Below are 26,336 nucleotides of genomic sequence, written 5' to 3'. Positions count from 1 at the left end.
TTAATACGGACGTTTTCAGCGCTGTTTGGACCCTTTCCGGGGGATATTATTTTCCATTCCCCTGTGGCCTTTGGGTTGAGTTTGGATGATTCCACCTTTGGACAGGGGTTGAAAACATCGTTTTGTTTTTATAAGTCTTAATTTTACACCACAAAACAACAATACGATGCATTGACATGTTTTTATAATTTCGATATATATATATATATATATATCATGAAGATATATTACATCTCAAGGGCATTATCGTTCAGCCCTTTAGTTGGCCGTGTTCGAGAGCATCAAAACGACTGCAGGCCACTGCCGACTTACTGATCTACAAATCACGGTGGATCATAAATAATGACTCATTGTTGTTTGTAGATCAGTCAATCAGTCACAATTTTCCCATGATACATTGCGGATTTGATCCTCTCGAACACGGCCATGGACTACATCACAGAATAACATCAGATGTTGCTATTCTAAACTGTCTGCTTTGAGTTCTACAGATTTGTTAGTTGTTTAGTTGTATGTTTTAGCTTTATATGAAAACACCATGTCGGTGGCGTTTGCACCTCACAGACAACGTGGAAAGGGTGATATAACACCCGCTGGAATTCAAAAGGTAGCTAATTCATTTTTATCACGCACCGCAACAGAATGGAGGCGGATACAGCACCAGCTGCTGTTGTTAGCTAACTAGCTTAGCCAGCGGCCAGGTCGAACTGTAAAGAGGGAAATAGATGGTAACAATGTTGCTAGGGTAAAGCGCGGTCAATATGAACTTCGCGGTAGTGGGCAAATAATCTAAAAATAACTAACATGTTTAGTCGATTCGATGGACTAACATTGAATTTGCTTCTGATATAAATGGAAGCATAGGCTATGGTTTTCTTAGCTAGTTGGATTGTTAGCGTCTTTTGTTAGTATCTTTGACATTGATTATAGCTAACGTTGGAGAAAAAGGCAAAAGACCGGTTGACCAGCTAACTACGATGTTGCCATCAATTTCATGTACTACTGTACTCTCAAAGAACATATGATTTCATGAGTAGTCTGCATTGGAATGGGACACTGTTTGTCCTGCTCAAGTTCAACCAGTCAATACAAGCAACATTGTTTTCATGCATGTTTCCAATCCCCTTAAAATTGTATTTAGGCTACTATATTCTCTCATATGTAACAGGCCCGAATGCAAACATTACTGGATAGGAAGATGCAGTTGTCTTCTATAGGCCTATCCACATTTTTTTCAGTTTTCTTCCCGTTTTGCTCTGTCATGTTTCAGTTACTGGATGAGAACAATCAGCTGATTCAATGTATAATGGATTTCCAGAGCAAAGGAAAGACCGCAGAATGTTCACAGTAAGTTATCATTTATGTATTATACAAAAGTTCCATACCTGATGTTCTTTCAGGTTGCACACTGTCATGCATGTAAGTTTTTGCAGTGTATTGATGGCCCATCTCCCTGTCTTTTAAATGTTAAAATGTGTTTTATGTTCGTTCTGTCAAAAGGTACCAACAAATGCTCCACAGAAATTTGGTTTACCTGGCCACGATAGCAGACTCCAATCAGAACATGCAGTCTCTGCTCCCTGCTGTGAGTATGGGTCCAGGGCGAAGGGCAGTGACGTAGGTGCTGATTCACTCTGACACATTTCTGCCAGAGAGAAAACATGAAGCGTACTGGAATTCATGAAGTTGTACAGATATTGTACAATTTCAAATAAGGTGTTGTTCTTGGCTAGTAGCCTAGTATTTTTTTTATTGCCCCAAACATGGTAATAAAAAAAATACCCCCTCCATATAATTCTCTTCACCAACTGATATAATATATAGGCCTAGATCACAACTTGACATTTTTTTATTTAACTAGGCAAGTCAGTTAAGAACAAATTCTTATTTACAATGACGGCCTAGGAACAACTGCCTTGTTCATGGGTAGAAATACAGATTTTTACCTTGTCAGCTCAGGGATTCGATCTAGCAACCTTTCGGTTACTGGCCAAATGCTCTAACCACTAGGCTACCTGTCGCCCCAAATAAAAGGGCATAGACAGGCAATTAAAGAATGCCCTCTACATATACATTACCAGTCAAAAGTTTGGGATTTTCTTTATTTTTACTATTTTCTACATTGTACAATAATAGTGAAGACATTAAACCTATGAAATAACACATATGGAATCATGAAGTAAGACAACAAGTGTTAAGCAAATCAAAATATATTTTATATTTGAGAATTCCAAGTAGCAGTGTCAGCTTTGTACACTCTTGGAATTCTCTCAATCAGCTTCATGGGGTAGTCACCTGTAATGTATTTAAATTAACAGGTGTGCCTTCTTAAAAGTTCATTTGTGGAATTTCTTCCCTTAATGGGTTTGTGTCAATCAGTTGTGTTGTGACAAGATAGGGACTGGTATACTGAAGATAGCCCTATTTGGTAAAAGGCCAAGTTCATATTATGGCAAGAACAGCTCAAATAAGCAAAGAGAAATGACAGTCCATCATTACTTTAAGACATGAAGGTCAGTCAATCTAGGAAATTTCAAGGACTTCAAGTGCAGTCGCAAAAACCATCAAGCTCTGTGATTAAACTGTCTCATGAGGACCACCACAGGAAAGGTAGACCCAGAGTTACCTCTGCTGCAGAGAATAAGTTCATTAGAGTTACCAGCCTCAGAAATTGCAGCCAAAGAAATACTTCACAGAGTTCAAGTAACAGACACATCTCAACTGTTCAGAAAAGACTGCCTGAATCAGGCCTTCATGCTCAACTTGCTGCAAAGAAACTACTACTCAAGGGCACCAATAATAAGAAGAGACATGCTTGGGCCAAGAAACATTAGCAATGGACCTTAGACCGGTGGAAATCTGTCCTTTGTTCTGATGAGTCCCAATTTGTGATTTGAATTTTTTTGGTCTAACCGCTGCGTCTTTGTGAGACACAGAGTAGGTGAACGGACCATCTCTGCATGTGTGTTTCCCACCGTGAAGCATGGAGGAGGTGGTGTGGGGATGCTTTGCTGGTAACACTGTTGGTGATTTATTTAGAATTCAAGGCACTCTTCACGACCATGGCTACCACAGCATAATGCAGCGATACGCCATCCCATCTGGTTTGCGCTTAGTGGGACTATCATTTGTTTTTCAACAGGACAATGACCCAACATACCTACAGGCTGTGTAAGGACTATTTGACCAAGAAGGAGAGTGATGTATTGCTGCATCAGATGACCTGGCCTCCACAATCACCTGACCTCAACCCAATTGAGATGGTTTGGGATGATTTGGACCGCAGAGTGAAGGAAAAGCAGCCAATGTGGAGACTCCTTCAAGACTGTTGGAATAAGAGTGTGTAAAGCTGTCAAGGCAAAAGGTGGCTAATTTAAAGAATCTAAAAAATATTTTGACTTGTTTAACACTTTTTTTGGTTACTACATGATTCCATATTTGTTATTATCACTATTATTCTACAATGTAGAAAATAGTAAAACGGAAGAAAAACCCTTGAATGAGTAGGTGTGTCCAAACGTTTGACTGGTACTGTACATTACACTGCTAGTCAGAAATTCCACTAGATTCGTCAAGTACAGGAAATGAGGCCATAATACGTGTTACCCCTTCCCTTTTGCTTGTATATCTACCGCTGTCAAGCTCTGACGATAGATTTTGTGGTGCATGTGAGATTGAAAGCAATCATTTGATATGCCTCATATGCCACCCAAATGCAAGCTTGCTCGGTCTCCCCTGTTGTTGGACAAAGGGGAGGTGTATAATGTTCACCTAGATGCTCTGTACTTGATTTCAGAAGTGTGACTCCCCTACTCCTCCAGAGGTAAAGCTTGAAGTGAGTATGGATGGAGAAGTGGTGTTTGAATTATGATAGGGTGTCTAAGGTGTCTTGGTTCACACTTCATACTGTGTATTGCAGGCTATTTCCCATAGACATTCAATCAGGGTATGTCACACCTCTGAGACACACTGCTGGTGATAGGCCAATTGATGGCCTTTACAATAGTATGAGATAATGTAATGGTATACTCTGTTGATAGGCCATCCTTTATTATATAAGCTTGCTTGTTGCTTCAATCTGGCACTGTGAAATAGAGGATAGAATAACATATATCCAGACACTATACAGTGCATTCGGAAAGTATTCAGACCCCTTAAATTTTCCACATTTTGTTACGTTACAGCCTAATTCTGAATTTGATTAAATTGTTATTTTTCATCATGATTGTACACACAATACTCCACAATGACAAAGCAAAAACAGGTTTTTAGAAATGTTTGCAAATTTATAAAAAATTAACTGAAATATAACATTCACATAAGTATTCAGACCTTTTACTTAATACTTTGTTGAAGCACCTTGAGCAGCGAGTACATCCTTGAGTCTTCTTGGGTATTACGCTACAAGCTTTGCACGCCTGTATTTGGGAGTTTCTCCCATTCTTCTAGGAAGAGTCTTGGTGGTTCCAAACTTCTTCCATTTGGGAATGATGGAGGCCACTGTGTTCTTGGGGACCTTCAATGTTGCAAAAATCTTTTGGTACCCTTTCCCAGATTTGTGTCTCGGAGCTCTATGGACAATTCCTTCGACCTCATGGCTTGGAGTGTCATAGCAAGGTGTCTGAATACTTATGTAAATATGGTATTTTTGTTTTTAATACATTTGCAAACATTTCTAAAAAGAAAACTTAAAAAAAAAACTGGATCTTGCTTTGTCATTATGGGGTATTGTGTGTGATTGATGAGGGGCGAAAAAACAACGTAATCAATTATAGAATAATGCTGTAATGTAATAAACTGTTGAAAAGGTGAAGGGGTCTGAATACTTTACGAATGCACTGTATAGCCAGAGATTATATGTCCACAGTTAGATGAAGCCTGAGTCTTTTAATTCTGTACCTTCAACATCACTTGCTTTCTTTCTCATACATGGCTCAGATATGTACCTTAACACAGATAGTATTTCTCTCCCTGTGTCTCTGTGTTGTCTGTCTAGCCACCCACTCAGAACATGCCCATGGGCCCTGGTGGGATGAATCAGAGTGGAGCGCCTGGCCCCCAGCCCCCCCACGGACACAACATGCCCTCGGAGGGCATGGTCAGTGGCGGCCCCACTGCCCCACACATGCAGAACCAGATGAACGGACAGATGCCTGGTAAGTGACCTCTTCGTCACCACCACCTCCCTCTGTCCCTTTCTCTCTCACGATGGTTGCCTAGCAACACCACAGATCTGGGATGGGAGGGAATGGTGCTCTGCTAAACGATGATGTCACTCGTCGGTCTGTGAGCTCTGGTGGTCTTCTAAGAGAAGGGACAGTCAGATGTGTCATGATGCCACCGGAACTAGCCACACTGGGACCCAAATTTGAAAAGCAATTACCAAAACAATGGAGTAGGGTGAAAAATAATCTTATTAAAGCACGATTTAAATGTATTTTTGGAAGGCCTGTGGTCACCATTCATGTAATACATCAAATATTAACATCAGACATTTTTGGGGAGCTATTTCATTTATATGTTTTCAGTTACATTATTTTCCCGGTTCAATCATATAGCAACCCTATATGCTTCACAGCCCTGGTGTGACTGAGAGGAAGGGCAGGGCAGAGCAGACTGCCATATGCCCCTAAATATTTTGTTCATTGCTTCTAGAGTGAAATAATCTCACATCTCTGCTGTTTGCAAGCGAGGTTGTTCGGCTACATTGTATCGTTATTTACTCTTCAGAGTGCACTGGTGTACAAGTGATACATTGTATAATTTCGCTTGACCGTGAGAACGACAAGTTTCACATTGTGTTTTCTGAAGGTTTGTATAAAAATAAAGTGTTGGAGTAGCCTATAGGCCTACTATAGTGATTGGATCCCCCTCTCTAAAACTCTCCCCTCTGAACTAACGTGCTATCCAGCACATAACCTGCCACCTGATCTACAGCCCATTTGGGCAACAAACTAATGTTACCCCACAAGTGTCACGGAACTCGTCTGAAGGTAACCAGTACCGTTTTTTTTTTTATTATGAAAGGACGAAGGTAGTTTTGTGCCTACCCTAAAAATGGTTAAATATGTGTAAAAAATATATATACAATACCAGTCAAAAGTTTGGACACCTACTCATTCCAGGGTTTTTATTTTATTTTTACTATTTTCTACATTGTAGAATAATAGTGAAGACATCAAAACTATGAAGTAACACATATGGAATTATGTAGTAACCAAAAAACAAATATAAATATATTTGAGATTCTTCAAAGTAGCCACCCTTTGCCTTGATGACAGCTTTGCACACTCTCAACCAGCTTCATGAGGAATGCTTTTCCAATAGTCTTGAAGTAGTTCCCACATATGCTGAGCACTTGTTGGCTGCTTTTCCTTCACTCTACGGTACAACTCATCCCAAACCCTCTCAATTGGGTTGAGGTCTGGTGATTGTGGAGGTCATCTGATGAGATTGCAAAACAAATGGCCACTGGATTGATGCAAATAATCATGATATCATTCTGCCAGGTAGGCATAGGCTAACTTTGTAGTTAATGTTTAACCCCTTACAGTCAACATAAAGAAAATCCTCATCAAAATCTGTCTTAAGCTATAGATATGTTTTGCTGAGTCTGAATCCACCGCATCTGCCAATGGCGGCTTTCCGCATTTGCGGTAGAAGGTGGCCAAGTTACAACGTTTGTCAGACCACGAGACATCCCGAAAATCGGTCTTTTCACAAACGTCTGTAGCGTCCAAATGATTTGGCCTTCAATGTGAAAACAACATGTTTTTAGACATTTATTAACAACGCCCCTGAGTCAATACATCTAATAGCTAAATGATTATGGTGTGACCATCTTAAAATGATTAAGGGTGAATTGAGAAGGTTTTTGGGGAATCGTTTCCATCTCTACCATAAGACGGTTATCGTTTAGCATCATTGCTAATGGCTACACAAAGTGTACATGCGCACGGCACACACACACACAGGCATTTGTTCACGTCTTATGATTAACTTTGGAAAATTACATTATTTTCTAAGTTAATTCCCTACTAAGTACACATTTTTGGGGGAATGTTGTTGAATTCTGTTTTAATGTCTGGATTCGGTGATTCCGTCTGTTCTCCACAACGCATATTTTATAGGGCCTTACTATTCTGAACAACTCCCCATATGGGCAGGTGTGGGATAGAAAGGTTGTTAAGGTATTTGTCTGACTTTTTCTGTTTGTTTCCTGATGTGTCTTCTATATGTTTTATGAGCTGTGCTAAGATTCCCTCTTAGGTCAATAAACGTGAATCGGAATTGTTTTTCGCTTTTCCATCGTGTCACCGTCATGATTCAAATGTGCTGCTATAGTTTCATTCAATCAATGAATCAAAGTTTAAAGAGCAACTGGTAGAAAATATCCTATGTGGCATTGATGTTAGTCAAACATTTATTCTAGTGTTAAAATTGACTACAAAGTGTAAATATGATACATTTGGTCATAAAGTCAGTCTCGTCCAAATCTGAGATTTGTCAGTTAGTTAGGAAAAAATAGTATGTAACAGTTTTCCTTGGGTTTAATTCAATTATGCCCACAGCTGGCAGCAATTCGGAGCGCAGCTGCACGCCACCCGATCGTAATGCCTATGGTCAATTTGGTTTGACATTCGATATCCCTACGGGAATAGTTAAGGACAAATCCGTAAATTACACAATGTACATAGGACAATATTTTAAAATGTTAATGGCTCCAAATTTCACCGACGTAACCTCAAACCAAATATAAATTGTAGAAATTCATAAACAGATATTGAAAACATTTTAATGAGACAGCTAAAAGTGCAATTATTAGTTGGTTTACAACATGAAAATATTGTCCCATTTACATTGTGTAATTATCATTCACATGTTTTACACTTTTTATCAAGCTGTTGCTGATTGCTTCTATTTATGCCAAATCATTTGACAGCTGTAGGTTGAGGTTATTGTTTCCTAACGTTATTCCTTTGCAATTTTCTGCAGCGAATAGAGAAGACTATATACCCATCCCATCTAACATTATGAAAATGAATTCCTCGTGTGCTTGGTTCTGGATTGGAAAGGTGTGAAACGTATCGACGAGAGAAAGAAGCCAATTCAATCTTATTGTAGAAGCTCTCTCTAGTTGATGAGCTTTCGCACTCCGCATGCCATGAAGGAGAAAATAATAGCATCATTAAAGAGGGCTGAACTTGATTTAGCCTTGGTTTTAATTCTCCTTATTAGGAAATTCAACAGAAGGAAATGTGGGTCTTGGAGGCGTGCTTTGATGTGGAGGTGTGTGATCGAACGTGGGAAGCGCTTGTACTTTCACTCTGCCAAAACAATTCACAGTTAGTCACTCACCCTTCTAGATAACTTGAATAATGATAGTAACAAGCTTTGGAGCACCTTCAATTAAATGTTGGAAAAAAGGCAAACTCAGCTCCATCATTCATTCCAAAACAACTGAAATTGGCAACAACTTTAATTACTTTTTCATTGGCAAGATTGGCAAGATTAGCAAACTTAGGCATGACATGCCAGCAACAAACACTGACACTACACATCCAAGTAAATCTGAGCAAATTATGAAAGGCAAGAATTGTAAAGTAAGTGTGGAAGAGGTGAAAAATGATTGTCTATCAACAATGACAAGCCACTGGGGTCTGACAACTTGGATGGAAAATTACTGAGGATAATAGTGGACGATATTTCCACTCTGATTTGCCACATCTTCAATTTAAGCCTACTAGAAGGTGTGTGCCCTCAGGCCTGGAGGGAAGCAAAAGTATTTCTGCTACCTAAGAATAGTAAAGCCCCCTTTACTGGCTCAAATAGCACACTTATATACAATGCTATTTTACATTTAAATAAATTGACAACAGACTTTCGGCACGCTTATAAGAAAGGACATTCAACAAGCACAGCACTTACACAAATGACTGAGAGAAATTGATGATAAAAATATTGGGGGGGGTGTTTTGTTTCAGTGTTGCTTTTGACATTATCGATCATAGTCTGCTGCTGGAAAAACTTGTGTTATGGCTTTACACCCCCTGTTATATTGTGGATAAATAGTTACCTGTCTAACAGAACATAGTGCAGCTGTTTAGGCCCCTTACTTTTTTCAATCTTTACTAACGACATGCCTTGAGTAAAGCCAGTGTGTCTATGTACGCGGATGACTCAACACTATACACGTCAGCTACCAAGCAACTGAAATGCAGTTAGTTTCAGAATAATTGGCATGGAATAAGTTGGTCCTAAGTATTTCAGGGGGGAAAGCATAGTATTTGGGACAAATCATTCACTAAACCTAGCAATTAATAATGTGGAAATTGAGCAAGTTGAGGTGACTAAACTGCTTGGAGTAACCCTGGATTGTAAACTGTCCTGGTCAAAACATATTGATACAACAGTAGCTAAGATGGGGAGAAGTCTGTCCATAATAAAGCACTGCTCAACCTTAACAGTTGCCACAGAGGGAAAATTGCAATTGGCTCAGAACAGGGCAGCACGGCTGGCCCTTGGATGTACACAGAGAGCTAATATTAATAATATGCATGTCAATCTCTCCTAGCTCAAAGTGGAGAGATTGACTTCATCACTACTTGTATTTGTGAGAGGTATTGACATGTTGAAACTAAACACTGAGCTATATGTTTAAACGACTTGCACACATCTTAGACACTCATGCACACCCCACAAGACATGCCACCAGAGGTCTCTTCACAGTCCCCAAGTCCAGAACAGACTATGGGAGGTGCACAGTGCTACATAGAGCCATGACTACATGGAACTCTATTCCACATCCACACACACATAACATACGAACTATACACACATGTAGAAATGGATTTTGTGTTGTAGATATATTTGCACTGATGCCCACTCACTAACATAATCTCCCTCGCTTCTAAACCGGCATTGGCCAGTTTCTGGACTGTCGTGGTCCTGATGCGGTGATTTGTGTATGTAGTTGTTCCCGCTGCCCTGCAGATCTTGGGTAGAAGTGCTGTCAGATAGTTCACGCCCATCGGCTCTGATGTGTACCAGATTGAGTCCCCGATACACACTCCTCTCCTTGGGTGGAGATAAAATTGAAGGGCTTTCTCTGGGTATTTCAATAGATATTTTTCCAGTGATGCCACCGGGCATAGTGGGTTCCCTGGCTGCTCGAACATGAATCCACTCTTGGACTCCCTGCCCCTCTCCCTTTTGTCCAGAGGATTCTTTGTTGCCTCGTTTATATGCGAGAGTGGCATATCTGAGAGAGAATGCGTTGTTATAATATTGTTTTCCAATAGCCTAATTACGAGTGCAACTTAGAAATAACACAAACAGGCTATGCATAACATACCTTAGACCGTTCTCGTCTGTTTTTACGAGGAATGAGTTGGGCTTTAGTTGTCTGTTCCTCTCTTTTCCTCTTCGACCCAGATGTAACTGGAAGTTGAACCACACTTTCTGGACTAGACCCCTTGGTGTACCGGATTCAGAGCCTGGGAGTTTTGGAGCTAGGCCATGTCCTTATCGGTGATGGGAGGGTGTCTGTTTGTGATATATTTTCCTTGCTGCCTTAGCTGTTTAATGCTTCCCATAAATACATGATTCGGGGTGGTAAATTCGGTGTCCTTCATAAGGCACCAGCTGCGACCGATGGGAGGGTCATTTAGAAACCATTTGAGCCCACCCCAGAGTGCCAGGTAGCTAATGCTGTACTGCTCCCCCTTCCCATTTTGTACATCTTCATAAAACTATCGGTGAAGGATATTAAACTCTTAGTGACAGTTTTGAAGTCAACAACCTTTTCTTCTCTGCTAGCCAGCCCTCAAAGCAACGCATAGCTCAGTTTGTATTCTTAACTGTGTTTTTTTTCATCGCTGCTTTTCTCTAGGTCATTCAATGCAGTATCCTCCAAATCTGCATGCCTGGGTATTATTGCCATCTCTTTTTCCCATTCATCCATAGTCATGCCGCCGAAAGATGTTCCACTCATCCGTTTTAGTTTTGGCAACAAAGTATCGATTTAGCTAGTTAACTGTATGTTGCTATGACAACCAGCTCAATTTGCTGTCTGGCTCATTCGGACACATTCACTTTATATGGGATGATGGAGATCGCAATTCCATATTAAAACAAAATTGAAAAGGTCGGAGAGACAGACAGCAAGGTTTATACAATTCTCTGCTGTTGAAAATCAAATGTTAGTCTAAAAGAAATGTGAGATAATGCCGAGATGCTTTACCAGCAGCATACCACCCTGCATACCACTACTGGCTTGCTTCTGAAGCTAAGCAGGGTTGGTCCTGGTCAGGCCCTGGATGGGAGACCAGATGCTGCTGGAAGTGGTGTTGGAGGGCCAGTAGGAGGCACTCTTTCCTCTGGTCTAAAAAAAATATCCCAATGCCCCAGGGCAGTGATTGGGGACACTGCCCTGTGTAGGGTGCCGTCTTTCGGATGGGACGTTAAACGGGTGTCCTGACTCTCTGAGGTCATTAAAGATCCCATGGCACTTATCGTAAGAGTAGGGGTGTTAACCCCGGTGTCCTGGCTAAATTCCCAATCTGGCCCTCAAACCATCATGGTCACCTAATAATCCCCAGTTTACAATTGGCTCATTCATCCCCCTCCTCTCCCCTGTAACTATTCCCCAGGTCGTTGCTGCAAATGAGAACGTGTTCTCAGTCAACTTACCTGGTAAAATAACGGTAAAATAAATAAATAAAATATAGTGGAGATCAAGTTTATAATTGCCTGGCTGTGCTGATGAGACAGTGGATTGCGCAGTCAGATGGAACAGAGTAAATGGGCATTTCAACGTCGTCGATTTAGCCGGTGGTAACTTGTGGAATAGACACCGGCTGGAATGCTGTTTTAACCCATCAGGATTAGACTCACCCGTTGTATAATGTATATTTAATCACCCCCTTCACCATAATCATCATCATTCAGATCATTCAAAAATGTGTGGATGCTAAACCTGAAGATCTCGTGGTTCTCTCTGTGAAGTAAAAGTTTGTTTCTCACTAGTAGGCTCTGAAGAGGAAACAACGATACAATGTAGCCTAACAACATCGCTCGCAAACAGCACAGATGTGAGATTTATTTCACTATAGAATAACTTTATTTCACTATAGTCCTCTTACATGTTCATTCCAGTTTGCACTTCAAAATGTTTAATGGCTTATCAGATGGTCTGCCCTGCCCATAAGTCATGAAAAGCCGTACGTTGAGTTGCTGCAAGATTCAAATGGGGAAAATAATGTACCTGTGATAAAACAATGAAATGGTTCCCAAATGATGTATATATTTAATGTATTCCATGAATGGTGACCACATACATTTTTGTAGTGTTTTCTTTGTAATTCCGTTTCAAACGTGGCTCCCAGTGCAGCTAGTTCAGAGGTATAATTGTGCATCTGACTGTTTCTTTGCTTTATGTTCCTAGGTGGTCTTGGACTCCACTTCACTGTGGTTGTGTTTATATGCGTGTTCGTTTGAGTGAGGGAGACTGTGAGCATTTAGTCTACTTTGTTATGCCAATTATTACCAGTTGTCAAGGCATATATAGCACACATGGTTGTAAATATTAGAATAGGGAGAAAATACTCTCTCAGGAGAAAATCTTTTAATTTAACAGTTCCATCTTTATCTCTGTACTGTATGGTAACATACCGTGGCTTGCGAACATATTCACCCCCCTTGGCATTTTTCTTATTTTGTTGCCTTACAACCTGGAATTAAAATGGATTTTTGGGAGTTTGTATCATCTGATTTACACAACATCCACTTTGAAGATGCAAAATATTTTAAATTGTGAAACAAGAAATAAGACCAAAAAAACTGAACTTGAGTGTGCATAACTAAATCAAACCAAACTTTGTCACATGTGCCGAATACAACAAGTGTAGACTTTACCGTGAAATGGTAACTTATAAGCCCTTAACCAACACTGCAGTTCAAGACTATTCACCCCCCCAAAGTCAATACTTTGTAGAGGTACCTTTTGCAGCATTTACAGCTGCAAGTCTCTTGGGGTATGTCTCTATAAGCTTGGCACATCTAGCCACTGGGATTTTTGCCCATTCTTCAATGCAAAACTGCTCCATCTCCTTCAAGTTGGATGGGTTCTGCTGGTGTACAGCAATCTTTAAGTCATACCACAGATTCTCAATTGGATTGAGGTCTGGGCTTTGACTAGGCCATTCCAAGACATTTAAATGTTTCCCCTTAAACCACTCGAGTGTTGCTTTAGCAGTATGCTTTGGGTCATTGTCCTGCTGGAAGGTGAACCTCCGTCCCAGTCTCAAATCTCTGGAAGACTGAAACAGGTTTCCCTCAAGAATTTCGCTGTATTTAGCGCCTTCAATTCTGACCAGTTTCCCAGTCCCTGAAGATGTAAAACATCCCACAGCATGATGCTGCCACTACCATGCTTCACTGTGGGGATGGTGTTCTCAGGGTGATGAGAGGTGTTGGGTTTGCGCCAGACATAGCGTTTTCCTTGATGGCCAAAAAGCTCAATTTTAGTCTCATCTGACCAGAGTACCTTCTTCCATATGTTTGGGGAGTCTCCCACATGCCTTTTGGCGAACACCAAACGTATTTGCTTATTTTTTTCTTTAAGCAATGGCTTTTTTCTGGCCACTCTTACGTAAAGCCCAGCTCTGTGGAGTGTACGGCTTAAGGTGGTCCTATGGACAGATACTCCAATCTCCGCTGTGGAGCTTTGCAGCTCCTTCAGGGTCATCTTTGGTCTCTTTGTTGCCTCTCTGATTTAATGGCGCTTCGAGGGATGTTCAAAGTTTCAGATTTTTTTTAGAACCCGACTATGATTTTACTTTTATTTAACTAGGCAAGTCAGTAAAGAACAAATTCTTATTTTCAATGATGGCCTAGGAACAGTGGGTTATATATATATAGTTCTCCCACTTAAAAAGATGAGAGAGGCCTGTAATTTTCATCATAGGTACACTTCAACTATGACAGACAAAATGAGGGGAAAAAATCCAGAAATCAGAAATCACATTGTAGGATGTGTATTGTGGAAAATAAGTATTTGGTCACCTACAAACAAGCAAGATTTCTGGCTCTCACAGACCTGTAACTTCTTCTTTAAGAGGCTCCTCTGTCCTCCACTCGTTACCTCTATTAATGGCACCTGTTTGAACTTGTTATCAGTATAAAAGACACCTGTCCACAACCTCAAACAGTCACACTCCAAACTCCACTATGGCCAAGACCAAAGAGCTGTCAAAGGACACCAGAAACAAAATTGTAGACCTGCACCAGGCTGGGAAGACTGAATCTGCAATAGGTAAGCAGCTTGGTTTGAAGAAATCAACTGTGGGAGCAATTATTAGGAAATGGAAGACATACAAGACCACTGATAATCTCCCTCGATCTGGGGCTCCACGCAAGATCTCACCCCGTGGGGTCAAAATGATCACAAGAACGGTGAGCAAAAATCCCAGAACCACACAGGGGGGACCTAGTGAATGGCCTGCAGAGAGCTGGGACCAAAGTAACAAAGCCTACCATCAGTAACACACTACGCTGCCAGGGACTCAAATCCTGCAGTGCCAGACGTGTCCCCCTGCTTAAGCCAGTACATGTCCAGGCCCGTCTGAAGTTTGCTAGAGAGCATTTGGATGATCCAGAAGAAGATTGGGAGAATGTCATATGGTCAGATGAAACCAAAATAGAACTTTTTGGTAAAAACTCAACTCGTCGTGTTTGGAGGACAAAGAATGCTGAGTTGCATCCACAGAACACCATACCTACTGTGAAGCATGGGGGTGGAAACATCATGCTTTGGGGCTGTTTTTCTGCAAAGGGACCAGGACGACTTATCCGTGTAAAGGAAAGAATGAATGGGGCCATGTATCGTGAGATTTTGAGTGAAAACCTCCTTCCATCAGCAAGGGCATTGAAGATGAAACGTGGCTGGGTCTTTCAGCATGACAATGATCCCAAAACACACCGCCCGGGCAACGAAGGAGTGGCTTCGTAAGAAGCATTTCAAGGTCCTGGAGTGGCCTAGCCAGTCTCCAGATCTCAACCCCATAGAAAATCTTTGGAGGGAGTTGAAAGTCTGTGTTGCCCAGCAACAGCCCCAAAACATCACTGCTCTAGAGGAGATCTGCATGGAGGAATGGGCCAAAATACCAGCAACAGTGTGTGAAAACCTTGTGAAGACTTACAGAAAACGTTTGACCTCTGTCATTGCCAACAAAGGGTATATAACAAAATATTGAGAAACTTTTGTTATTGACCAAATGTTTTTTTTCCACCATAATTTGCAAATAAATTCATAAAAAATCCTACAATGTGATTTTCTGGATTTTTTTCCCCTGATTTTGTCTGTCATAGTTGAAGTGTACCTATGATGAAAATTACAGGCCTCATCTTTTTAAGTGGGAGAACTTGCACAATTGGTGGCTGACTAAATACTTTTTTGCCCCACTGTGTGTGTATATATGTATGTATGTATGTGTGTGTGTGTGTGTGTGTGTGTGTGTGTGTGTGTGTGTGTGTGTGTGTGTGTGTGTGTGTGTGTGTGTGTGTATATATGTATGTGTGTATATATGTATGTGTGTATATATGTATGTATGTGTGTATATATGTATGTATGTGTGTATATATATATATATATATATATGTATGTGTGTGTATATATATATATGTGTATATATATATGTGTATATATATATGTGTATATATATATATATATATATATATATATACACACATATATATATATATATATATATATATATATATATATATATATATATATATATATATATATATATATATATATATATATTGCACACAAGTGGACTTTATTTAACTAATTATGTGACTTCTGAAGATAATTGGTTGTACCAGATCTTATTTTGTGGCTTCATAGCGAAGGGGGTGAATACATATGCACGCATCACTTTTCCATTTTCCATTATTTTTTCATTTCACTATTTTGTGTATGTCCATTACATGAAATCCAAATGAAAATCAATTTAAATTACAAGTTGTCGCCTCCCAAGTGGCGCAGTGGTCTAAGGCACTGCATCGCAGTGCTAGCTGTGCCACTAGCGATTCTGGGTTCGAGCCCAGGCTCTGTCACTGCAGCCGCGACCGGGAGGCCCATGGGCAGCGCACAATTGACCCAACATCGTTCGGGTTATTGAGGGTTTGGCCGGCAGGGATATCCTTGTCTCATCGCGCACTAGCGACTCCTGTGGCGGACCGGGCACAGTGCACGCTGACACGGTAGCCAGGTGTTCGGTATTTCCTCCGACACATTGGTGCGGCTGGCTTCCGGGTTGGATGGGCATTGTGTCAAGACACAGTGCGGCTTGATTGGGTTGTGTTTCGGAGGATGCATGGCTCTCGACCTTCGCATCTCCCGAGTCCGTACGGGAGTTGCAGCGACGAGACTAGACTGTAACTACTACCAATTGGATACCACGAAATTGGGGAGAAAAAATACAACAACAAAAAATGTACAGGTTGTCATGCAACAAAATAGTAAAAACGCCAGGGTGGTGAATACTTATGCAAGGTACTGTATCATCCTGAAGGTTAAATGGTCTGTCCTTTTTTCCCAGGGCCCAATCACATGCCCATGCAGGGCCCCGGGCCTGGCCCCAACCAGCCTCCCAACATGCCCGGCAGTGGCGCCATGAACATGCCCCCCAGCAGCCACGGCTCCATGGGCGGCTACAACCACGCTGTGCCCTCGTCTCAGGGCATGCCTGCCCAGGGCCAGATGAACATGCCCCAGGGACAGGGACCCATGGGCAACTACGGCCCCCGGCCCAACATGAACATGCAGCCTAACCAAGGTACAGGAAAGAGGGGGGAAAAAGTATAATTAATAGATCTCTCACACTGGACCTTCAGTTGTCCTTCTATTGATGATGACATCCACCCATAGAGCATTTATTATTATTATTTTTCTAATAGGGTTCTGTAATGAAATATTGTGTGTATTTGTGTTGTTCCCACCCCAGGCCCCATGATGCACCAGCAGCCTCCCTCCCAGCAGTACAACATGCCCCCTGGGGGTGGTGGGCAGCACTACCAGGGCCAGCAGAATCCCATGGGCATGATGGGTCAGGTCAACCCAGGCAACCATGTCATGGGGCAGAGGCCCATGCCCCCTTACAGACCCCCACAGCAAGGTATGCGCCGCTCCACAGAGTGGACCACTGGGCAAAGAGCAAGGCGCTTGGTTTGACTTTACACAGGGCTGCGACCTCCTCTCCTGTACCTAACCCCCTCTCCTCTTCGTCTTTAAGTGGAGCTATCTTTCACTTCCACTGCCGTGGCTCACAGACGCAGGTAGCCCCATAACCATAGAAGGAACACTCACCCAGGCGCCCTGAAGGTTGTCAGTCCCAGCACTACTAAACTGTAGTTTGGTGACCAACGAGACTCACACAGGAGCTCTCTAGCAAATAAGTGGCCAAAATTACAACTTCACTTCCTCGCCGAAATTACCCCCCAACAACACCTTGAATCTACCTGTGTGTGTGTTGTTTGCCGTGTGTGTATGTGTGTGTAGGACCCCCTCAGCAGTACCCAGGGCAGGAAGACTACTATGGGGACCAGTACAGTCACGCAGGACAGGGAGCTTCAGAAGGTAGGAGATCCAACCAACCGCTTGCTCGCTCGTAGAACCAACCAAGCCTCTGCCAGTCTAAGGTTCACTTAGAGGAGCTGTGTTGAGGCATGGAGAAGGACAGAGGATGGAGAGCGTAACAAAGCAAAACAACATTGTGACAGATGGTGACCCTGTCCATCAGCTAAGGGAGTGGATTGTTCAGCACCACTTCACACCCAAGCCTTATACAGAGCGTCGGCGGTTTATTTTGGTTCCTACGCGGTTATCTAGAACATTTGTGGAAGTAGAGGATGAAAGTCATCTAACTATTCAGTTGGACATTAGTCACTGTGCTCTGTAAGTCTGGCCTGAAGGAAGCTCTGATGTTCGGTTTTCCCGCCCACCGTCCCATTTAGGGCTGTGCTTCGTCGATAAACAAATAGCTAGTCGGCTAGTTATTCTGTCGAACCCTGATCTTGTCAAGGTGGGACTCCAAATGCATACAGCGACTCAATCCTGGAAGTTGATCTCCGGTCGTGCTTTTAGCGGAAGCAGAGGTCCTACTTTAGCAGAAGCCCCACACACACACGAGTTAGCAGACTTGACAGATGTTGTGTCAAAGACTCATGGAGGAAAATGAGATTAGCTGGACTGGGATGATTTCCCCAGTGATTTCCCACCCCTTCATAGTGGTTTTGTGTCATAGCATCAACATAAACAAGTATTCTCAAATGAATAATTTTCTCTTGCATGTGTCAATCACTTTTTTACACCTTTTCTACTTTCTACTCACTTTGAAACGTTGACACAGCACTCTCCAGTCTCCAATAGCTAGGTTGTACTCTGATGGGAATTACAGGATTTTAAATATTGTTTTGGAAAAATATGTATATTCTCAAAAGAAAGTAGTTTATTTTCTCCCAGGATTAGTTTAAGCTTTTTTCAAAACTATATTTCTGAACATTTCTACACACAGACACTGTGAAGCACAATAAATGTTTATGCGTATATAACAATATTTGAGTCCACTGAATTTTCCCCCCATTGACTTCTATCTCCTCCAAAATGGACATGAAATAACATGTTTCCTATCTCCCTGTGAAGTAATGCTATAGGTGATGGTGAGTACAGTTTGCTTTAGCCACCGTTTCCTGATCAACGCTTTGATTTCTCAGAACAATACTACCACGGAGGTATCAATGTAGTTTCACAGAAATTTACGTAGGGAAAAAGGAAGCTACGCTAAAGCCATATACCGTAACTAATGCAACTTTTTTGTTGCTAAGGCTATTTTGTTCAATAACTGCAGTAGCCTAAATGCTAGCTTTTTACAATTAACATGCCTAAAATACACTTTCTACACCAGTATTATTTCTCCCAATTAGCCTTCCCTGGCCAGCTCAGTTCAGGTTAAGGGAGGTTGAGTTGAGCGGCTGAAGATTGCCGAGTCTGTGGTCTGTTTTCTGCCTTCCTAAAAAAAAATATCATTCTTGATTTCTCACTCACAAATATTTCATTTCTCATAAATGTTGTCGTTCAAGCTTTTTATTTTATTTTACGGCTCATAGCAGGTGTCAGGTAAGGATGCTGAAAAGGTGTCACTATAACAATTCTGTATATTAAAAACAAAACTTCATGTTTCAATGGGCATGCTCACAGTGTTGGTTCTTTTTCTCCTGTGGTTCTTGTCTTGTCTGCCAGAGCGAGACCCAGCAGCCAACCAACAGTCCCCCTATGAAAAAGATCATGGTTTGTTAACTTTGTTTGTTAACAGCCTAAATCAGTGTTTTCAAAACATTCGGATCAGGGTTGGAGTCAATTTCATGTTCAGTTTAGTCAATTCAGGAAGTAAACTGAAATTCCAAACATAACATTTTGAATTGGAATTTCTGTTTACCTCCAGAGTTGACTGAATCAAAATGGAATGGACCCCAACCCTGATTCTGGCCACACTAAGCACTGCTGTGCTGTCTGCTGTTATGTCGTCGAGCCTGGTTCAGATACTGTAATGTCACAGGTACTGTAATGTCTCTGTTGCCCCCCCCCCTGTAGGAAATGCACAGTATGGCCAGCAGCAGGAGGCCTACCAGCAAGGTCCTCCTCAACAGCAGGGCTACCCCCCACAGCAGCAGTACCCCGGACAGCAGGGCTATCCTGGACAGCAACAGGGTTATGGTGGGTGGAAATACTCAGTCTCCCTTTGACTTCCTCTTTCTCTGTCAGTCCACACTCATCCTGTAGGAGGCACCATTTGCTTTCGATTTAGTTGTCTTGAAACATCAGTCCTTGATTCCAAATGGCACCAACCCAGAGCCTCCCGTATGTTTACTGTACCACGCCACTGTTTTCCTAATTTACATTGTGCACTTTCAATGTCGCAGCAGCACAGTCAAGGCTACAGACACTGGCACGTTGATCAGAAGAGGGAACTGGCAGACAATGTGCTGTGTTAGGTGTCCCTCTAGTACTACGGTGGGTCACTGTACAGGCCTAGTCACTGTGTTATAGAAAGTGAGAGATGGAGTGTGAGAGAATGAGTGAAAGAGAAAGGAAAGGTCAGGCTTATGGGTAATCGCCCTTGGCAGTGTGTGCGAGTGGGCCTTCTCCCCTTTGTTTTTAAAATCCTGTCAGCTCTTCTTCTCCTGCTTTTTCTCTCTCTCTCTCTGAGCCAGAGGCATTTCTCTCATGTCAGTAATGAGCTGGTGGAGAGAGGCAGAGGCTGTGAGGTAGGCTCCATCTGCCACACGCTCGTTCACTCTCGCAGGCGGGCCCCCTCTAAGTTAAGCTTTGCGGCGTTGGCATTACGAGCGCCCTAACGATGTTGCGTGGCTCTCTTTTGACTTGGCTCCAGTCAGTCAGGCATCCTATCACTGATCAGCCTTTGGAATGCCTGATAGCACGGCGATATGCGGCGGTACGGTAACACCAGTGCAACGGTAGTATTCAGAGGCTGTCCGATGAAGTGGTTTTTAATGAGGCTCCGCTTCTCTAATGAAGGCCCACGGAATCTCCTTGATGTCTCCTTGCATTAGACGACTTAACACCCAGCCCCGTCCTTGGTGCTGGCTACAGCGCCGGCTGCAGTTAGTCAGACTCTCTGACTCTCTCATTACAGAGAAGAGTAGGCCAGTGTTAGTGTGAAGCCAAACTTCAACGAATGGCCCAGGGCCCAACTAATACTACCCACTAGTCTCTCTCTCTGCCATGCCCCTGTCGGTCTGCCTGTCAGTGGATCTGTGTTCATGGGTAGATGGAGGTGGATTGACTCTAAGTGAGTTCCCCTGAAGCGCTCAATTGTGCAAGAATACGACGTGTCATAATGATTGACATCGAACAGCAAAATCTGGGAATCTAGCATGCTGTTACGCTCCCAGACACTGCATTTGATTATTGAACAATGTCTATAATAGTGTGGTTGTGTACCTATTTGGTGTGAAGAACAGTATCTTCATGTACATGTAATATTTCAGTCAGACGTCCATAACCTTTGATTTCTGTGTGTCCGCCAGGTCCATCCCAGGGAGCTCCAGGCCAGTACCCCCAGGGTTACCCCCAGGGACAGGGGCAGCAGTACGGGGCCTACCGGGGCCCCCAGCCCGGGCCCCCTCAGGCCCAGCAACAACGCCCATACCCAGGCTACGACCAGGTGAGCATGAGCCCATGAGTAGGCAGGTCTTACTGTGTCCTTGTATGTTGGCTAAAGATGGATAGAAGTTAAATATGAGATATAACATTTAGTTTATCCAGGGTTCAGGGAGTGTCCATAAGCAAGAGACCAGGGAGGAGTGGGTGTCTTGTGCATGCTGACGTTGTATGGGGAGTTTAATATATAATTCCTTAAACGGTTTGATGTGTTTAGCCAGCTTACAGCTTAGTATGGTTCTCCTCTGTTAGGAGAAACCTGCCTTCACAGTTGAATTGTGAGTGGAAAAGAGTTTAATATATTGCCTTGAATAATACAGCAAGTCAGAGCAGAGCAGGGTAATGTAGAATCTCTCCTCCCCAAATGTAACATAGACCTTTGGGAGTGTTGACAGGGAGGGAGAGCTACGTGTTGCCCTGTATTTTCTGTGGTCCTTTGCGGAGGCCACAGCTACACTTTGATTCTTTATCTTTGAATATTCAGGGACACATGAGGAAATAAAGACCCGGGGATTTGAACCCCTGACTAGCTCTGTAAGAAGCAAAGGTAATGGTTGCTGTGAAGACGTCACCTCAACGTCAAATCTGGACGTTTGACCTGTTCGCCTAGCCGTGATCTGCATTTGTTATGTTTCTCCTCCTGTCTTCTGTTTAAACATCTGATTTCTTTACGTCTTTTTGTAACCAGGGGTCGAACTTTATGCTTGAGGTCTTCAAATATATCAAGCACAATCTGTAGGGGAACTTGAGAAAATGTAGATGGTTTGGAATTGACAAAATCAAAAATACAACTCGCCATACTTTGGTTAATATTTATATTTTTTTCATGCAATTAACTGCATTTTAATGTTTTATGTGTCATTTATTAATAATTATGCACTGTGTAGAAATAGTATCTGATCAAAGTAATAGTCAAATTGAAACTGAAAATCTGAAATATGTTACTAATGACAATTGTGTTCCTAAAGAGCAGCCACTTTCGACCCCTGTTTAGAAATGAACCTTTAAAATACCAACAAAAAAACATCCCTCCTATCATATTAAATGCACAAGTCACAGAGCAGCATTTTGCCTAATGCTGCAGTATACTAATAAGAAGTTGCGTCCCTCCTTTCATTAGCTTTTCTGAGGCCATGCTCCCACCTGCTGGTTAAATCCAGCCAATGCAGCCAAACAGGAATAGTCTGCATCTGTGACATAAGGTTGATAGCTACCACAGATGTGTTTGTTTGCATCCTATTTAGATATATAAATATGAGCTTTTCTCAAGTAAATGCCTGTTTATTCAGATGTTTGAATGAGAAGTCATTAAGATGTGTCCATTTACAGTACTTTCTTCCTTCCTCCACAGGGTCAATATGGAAATTACCAGCAATGAGAGATGGTCATGGCAGTCAACAAGAGCCCTGCTCTGACCTCTAAACTCGGCTGCAGATCACTGAGACACCCTCTCTCACACACACACACACGCACACACTTTGTGGTCCTTATGTGAAAAGTGTAACTTTTGTTAATGTCGATAATGAGATGATTTTGTCCACTTCCATCACTTTGCTTCTGGTCTGTGTTGGTCTCAAAGCAGCGATGCCTTAAAACGAAACAGAGCTGCCTTATACAGAGCCCTGCAGATTGTGAAATGGGCAAAAATAACAAGTTACATTCATTTTTGGGATATAACAGGACAGAATTGTACAGATCTGAACTTCACACTCATGTAGTGCAATGTTTCTCCATCCAATAGCCCCCCCCCCCCCGTTCATAAGAAGCAATAATGCCAATGGGAGGGGTGGGACAGAGGCAGCGTGAGGAGATCTTGCATCTGAAACAAAATTCTGTTAGGCCATGGTACATGTCAAGGTCAACATGTGTGATGATGTAAAAATCAATTTTATGCTTTTTAGATTAAGCTAACTTTGTATAAGAATTTGGAGACTCTTGTTGAATATTGTTTTTTTTTTTCTGAACTATGTCTATTGATGTCATTTTTTTGTTGTCGTGATGACATTGTATTCATCCCCCATTTTGTTTGTTCTTTTGTTATTTGTTCCCCCTGAATTCTCTATGCTTCTTCAGTGACTTGTACAAAGAATATGTGCTTGGGGTGAACAAATCGGATGCCTTGGTTTTATGAATGGGTTGTATATAGAAAGCTCTCAAACAGAACACCCATGTGCATTGAAGCATCAGTGCTGAAACATTATTTCTTTGGGAAGCAGAAGCAGAACATGACCTGTGAGTAGGGCTGAATACTGACTTGAGATATACAGTGCATTCAGGGAAGTTCAGACCCCTTGACTTTTTCCACATCTTGTTACGTTACAGCCTTATTCTAAGACGTATAAAATCGTTTTTTCCCCCTCATCAATCTACACAATGGAAATATCACATTTACTTAAGTATTCAGATCCTTTACTCAGTACTTTGTAGAAGCATCTTTGGCAGCGATTACAGCCTTGAGTCTTCTTGGGTATGTATTTGGGGAGTTTATCCGATTCTTCTGTGCAGATCCTCTAATGCTCTGTCAGGTTGGAGGAGGAGCGTACACAGAATAGCACAGCTATTTTCAGGTCTCCAGAGATGTTCGATCATGTTCAACTCCAGGCTCTGGCTGAGCCACTCAATGACTTTCAGAGACTTGTCCAGAATCCACTCCTGTGTTGTCTTGTCCTTGTGCTTAGGGTCGTTGTCCTTTTGGAAGGTGAACATTCGCCCCAATATTGAGGTCCTGATCGCTCTGGAGCAGGTTTTCATCAAGGATCTCTGTACTTTGCTCCATTCATCTTTCCCCCATTCATCTTTCCTTCGATCTTGATTAATCTACCAGTCCCTGCTGCTGAAAAACATCCTGACATGATGCTGCCAGGTTTCCTCCAGATGTGACGCTTGGCATTCAGGCCAATGAGTTCAATCTTGGTTTCATCAGATCAGAGCATCTTGAATCCTTTAGGTGCCTTTTGGCAAACTCCAAGCTGGCTGCCGTGCCTTTTACTGAGGAGTGGCTTCCTTCTGACCACTACCATAAAGGCCTGATCGGAGAGCTGCAGATATTGCTGTCCTCCTGGAACATTCTCCCATCTCCACAGAGGAACTCTGGAGCTCTGTCAGAATGACCATTGGGTTCTTGGTCACCTCCCTGACCAAGGTCTTTCTCTCCCGATTGCTCAGCTCTAGGAAGAGTTTTGGTGGTTCCAAACTTCCATTTAAGAATGGAGGCCACTGTGTTCTTGGGGACCTTCAATGCTGCAGAAATGTTTTGGTACCCTTCCCCAGATCTGTGCTTTGACACAATCCTGTCTCAGAACTCTACGGACAATTCTTTCTACCTTATGGATTGGTTTTTGCTCTGACATGCACTGTCAACTGTGGGACCTTACATAGACAGGTGTGTGCCTTTCCAAATCATGTCCAATCAATTGAATTTACCACAGGTGGACTCCAAGTTGTAGAAACACTTCAAGGATGATCAATGGAAACAGGATGCACCTGAGCTCAATTTGGAGTCTCATAGCAAAGGGTCTGAATAGTTTTGTAAATAGGGTTATTTCTGTAAAAAAAAAGAAAATCAATTTGCAAACATTTCCACAAAATAACTTATCTTTTTAATTATGGGGTATTGTGTGTAGATTGAGGATTGTTTAAAATTTCAATCAATTTTAGAATAAGGCTGTAACGTTACAAAATATGGAAAAAGTGAAGGTGTGTAAATACTTTCCGAATGCACTGTGTGTGTAAAACCGCGCTGAGCCCATACTCCTAAAGTGTCTGATTTAGGATAGCTGATTTTCAATCAGGTTTTCCTTGGCTATCACAATGTGAAGGACTACATGGACCCGAGATCAGCACTCCTACTCTGAGACGCTTTATGAATAGGGCACCTGAATGCTTCCAATGCCCCCTGCTACTCCTAAAGGTTAAAGTTAGTAGCATCTACAGTATCTGTTGTCAGAATATGGCCTTGGCGCTTCAGTGTGCTCTGTTAATGGACAGCTGGTTAAGGGCTTTATTCAGTTGGGGGATATTCCAAACGTATGTCTTAATGTACATCCGACACAGATCTCTGTTCCATGTGATGGAGAATAGTGTCTGCTCAATACATAACATTTTTTATTTGCAACTTTATGAACATTATGTCCATACTGAATATTCCCATTATGGGACTGAGGGAGTGCTTTGACCACAGACTGTCCAATCAGACTCACTCGTACATTCAGTATAATCAGTCCCACATAAGCTTCTTTCAGTCTGATGGAGTCTTCTTTACAATGACGGAAGCCATTTTCCCCCCAGAATAAACTTGTAATTCAAAGTGTCATGTTGTACGTTACCACCAACTGAATGTGAGTTAGGTACAATATTACATAAAACACTCAGAGGGAGTGTCTTGTGAAGCTTTGAGATACATTTCCATTAATGTCATGCAACATCTTATGCTTGTACAGACTTTAGTTGTGTTATTCTATTAAACCTTGGGCTTGATACACTATTACTACATGGACACACCATGCACATGTTACAGAGAAGAGAAATGTATAATTGATTTCCAGTCAGCCTCAAAGATACTAACCTTGGTATACTGTAGTACATATCTTGTAATTAATGTTTTGTTTTTCATTCAGCACCCTGTAGCCAATATGATGGGGTCGTTACTGTAAGTGTCATTGTGATGTTAAATGGTACAGTAGGTCACTGTGGAAAAACTGCAACAATAAATTGCTAGAATTTTTATACAGTGTCTTTCTTTCAAATGTCTCTTCTCCGGATGTATGGATATAACCAGATAATATTGCTTTGTGAGTTCCTTGTTCTGGATATCTGTGTATTTACTGTATTGGCAGTCTAGGTTCAATACGCTCCCACCACACCCTGCATACCCGGTCTGTCTGGTCCAGATGTATCATTTACACCCAAAATGACCTCCCTTCTCTCCCCCTTCTTCTCCCTCTCAGCTCACATAGGGGGGAGAGATACAGATGGTGCACCAGATGTGTGGCCAGAACACGTGACCAGAGTGTGGAGATGATGGCCCTGCCTTGCCCTGCTGCTGCTGATGATAATGTGTTTGTGTGTTAGATAACCTAGCGGTTAAGAG

General features: G+C 42.1%; 1 protein-coding gene across 10 annotated transcripts; it reads left to right on the top strand.

Annotated features, from left to right (window-relative positions):
* Positions 1-318: 318 nt before the first annotated feature.
* Positions 319-25,970, top strand: LOC129824122 (protein SSXT-like). Of its 10 annotated transcripts, XM_055883481.1 has the most exons (13): positions 319-607; positions 1,271-1,347; positions 1,501-1,585; positions 3,797-3,835; positions 4,997-5,156; positions 16,608-16,844; positions 17,013-17,183; positions 17,567-17,644; positions 19,307-19,354; positions 19,658-19,780; positions 21,115-21,251; positions 21,732-21,794; positions 22,599-25,970. In XM_055883481.1, the coding sequence occupies exons 1-12, from the start codon at positions 539-541 to the stop codon at positions 21,747-21,749; spliced, it is 1,242 nt and encodes a 413-aa protein (XP_055739456.1). In that variant the 5' UTR covers positions 319-538; the 3' UTR covers positions 21,750-21,794; positions 22,599-25,970. The 10 variants fall into 10 exon arrangements, with proteins under 10 accessions (XP_055739456.1, XP_055739454.1, XP_055739453.1 ...); XM_055883479.1 differs by having other exon boundaries at positions 21,732-25,970; XM_055883478.1 differs by lacking the exon at positions 21,732-21,794 and having other exon boundaries at positions 322-607; positions 3,800-3,835.
* The last annotated feature ends 366 nt before the right edge of the window (positions 25,971-26,336 follow it).

The sequence above is a fragment of the Salvelinus fontinalis genome, chromosome 26 (assembly GCF_029448725.1).
Source record: "Salvelinus fontinalis isolate EN_2023a chromosome 26, ASM2944872v1, whole genome shotgun sequence".
NCBI lineage: Eukaryota > Metazoa > Chordata > Actinopteri > Salmoniformes > Salmonidae > Salvelinus > Salvelinus fontinalis.
Note: the sequence above shows the minus strand (reverse complement) of the source record. Positions and strands in the feature narration are given on the sequence as shown.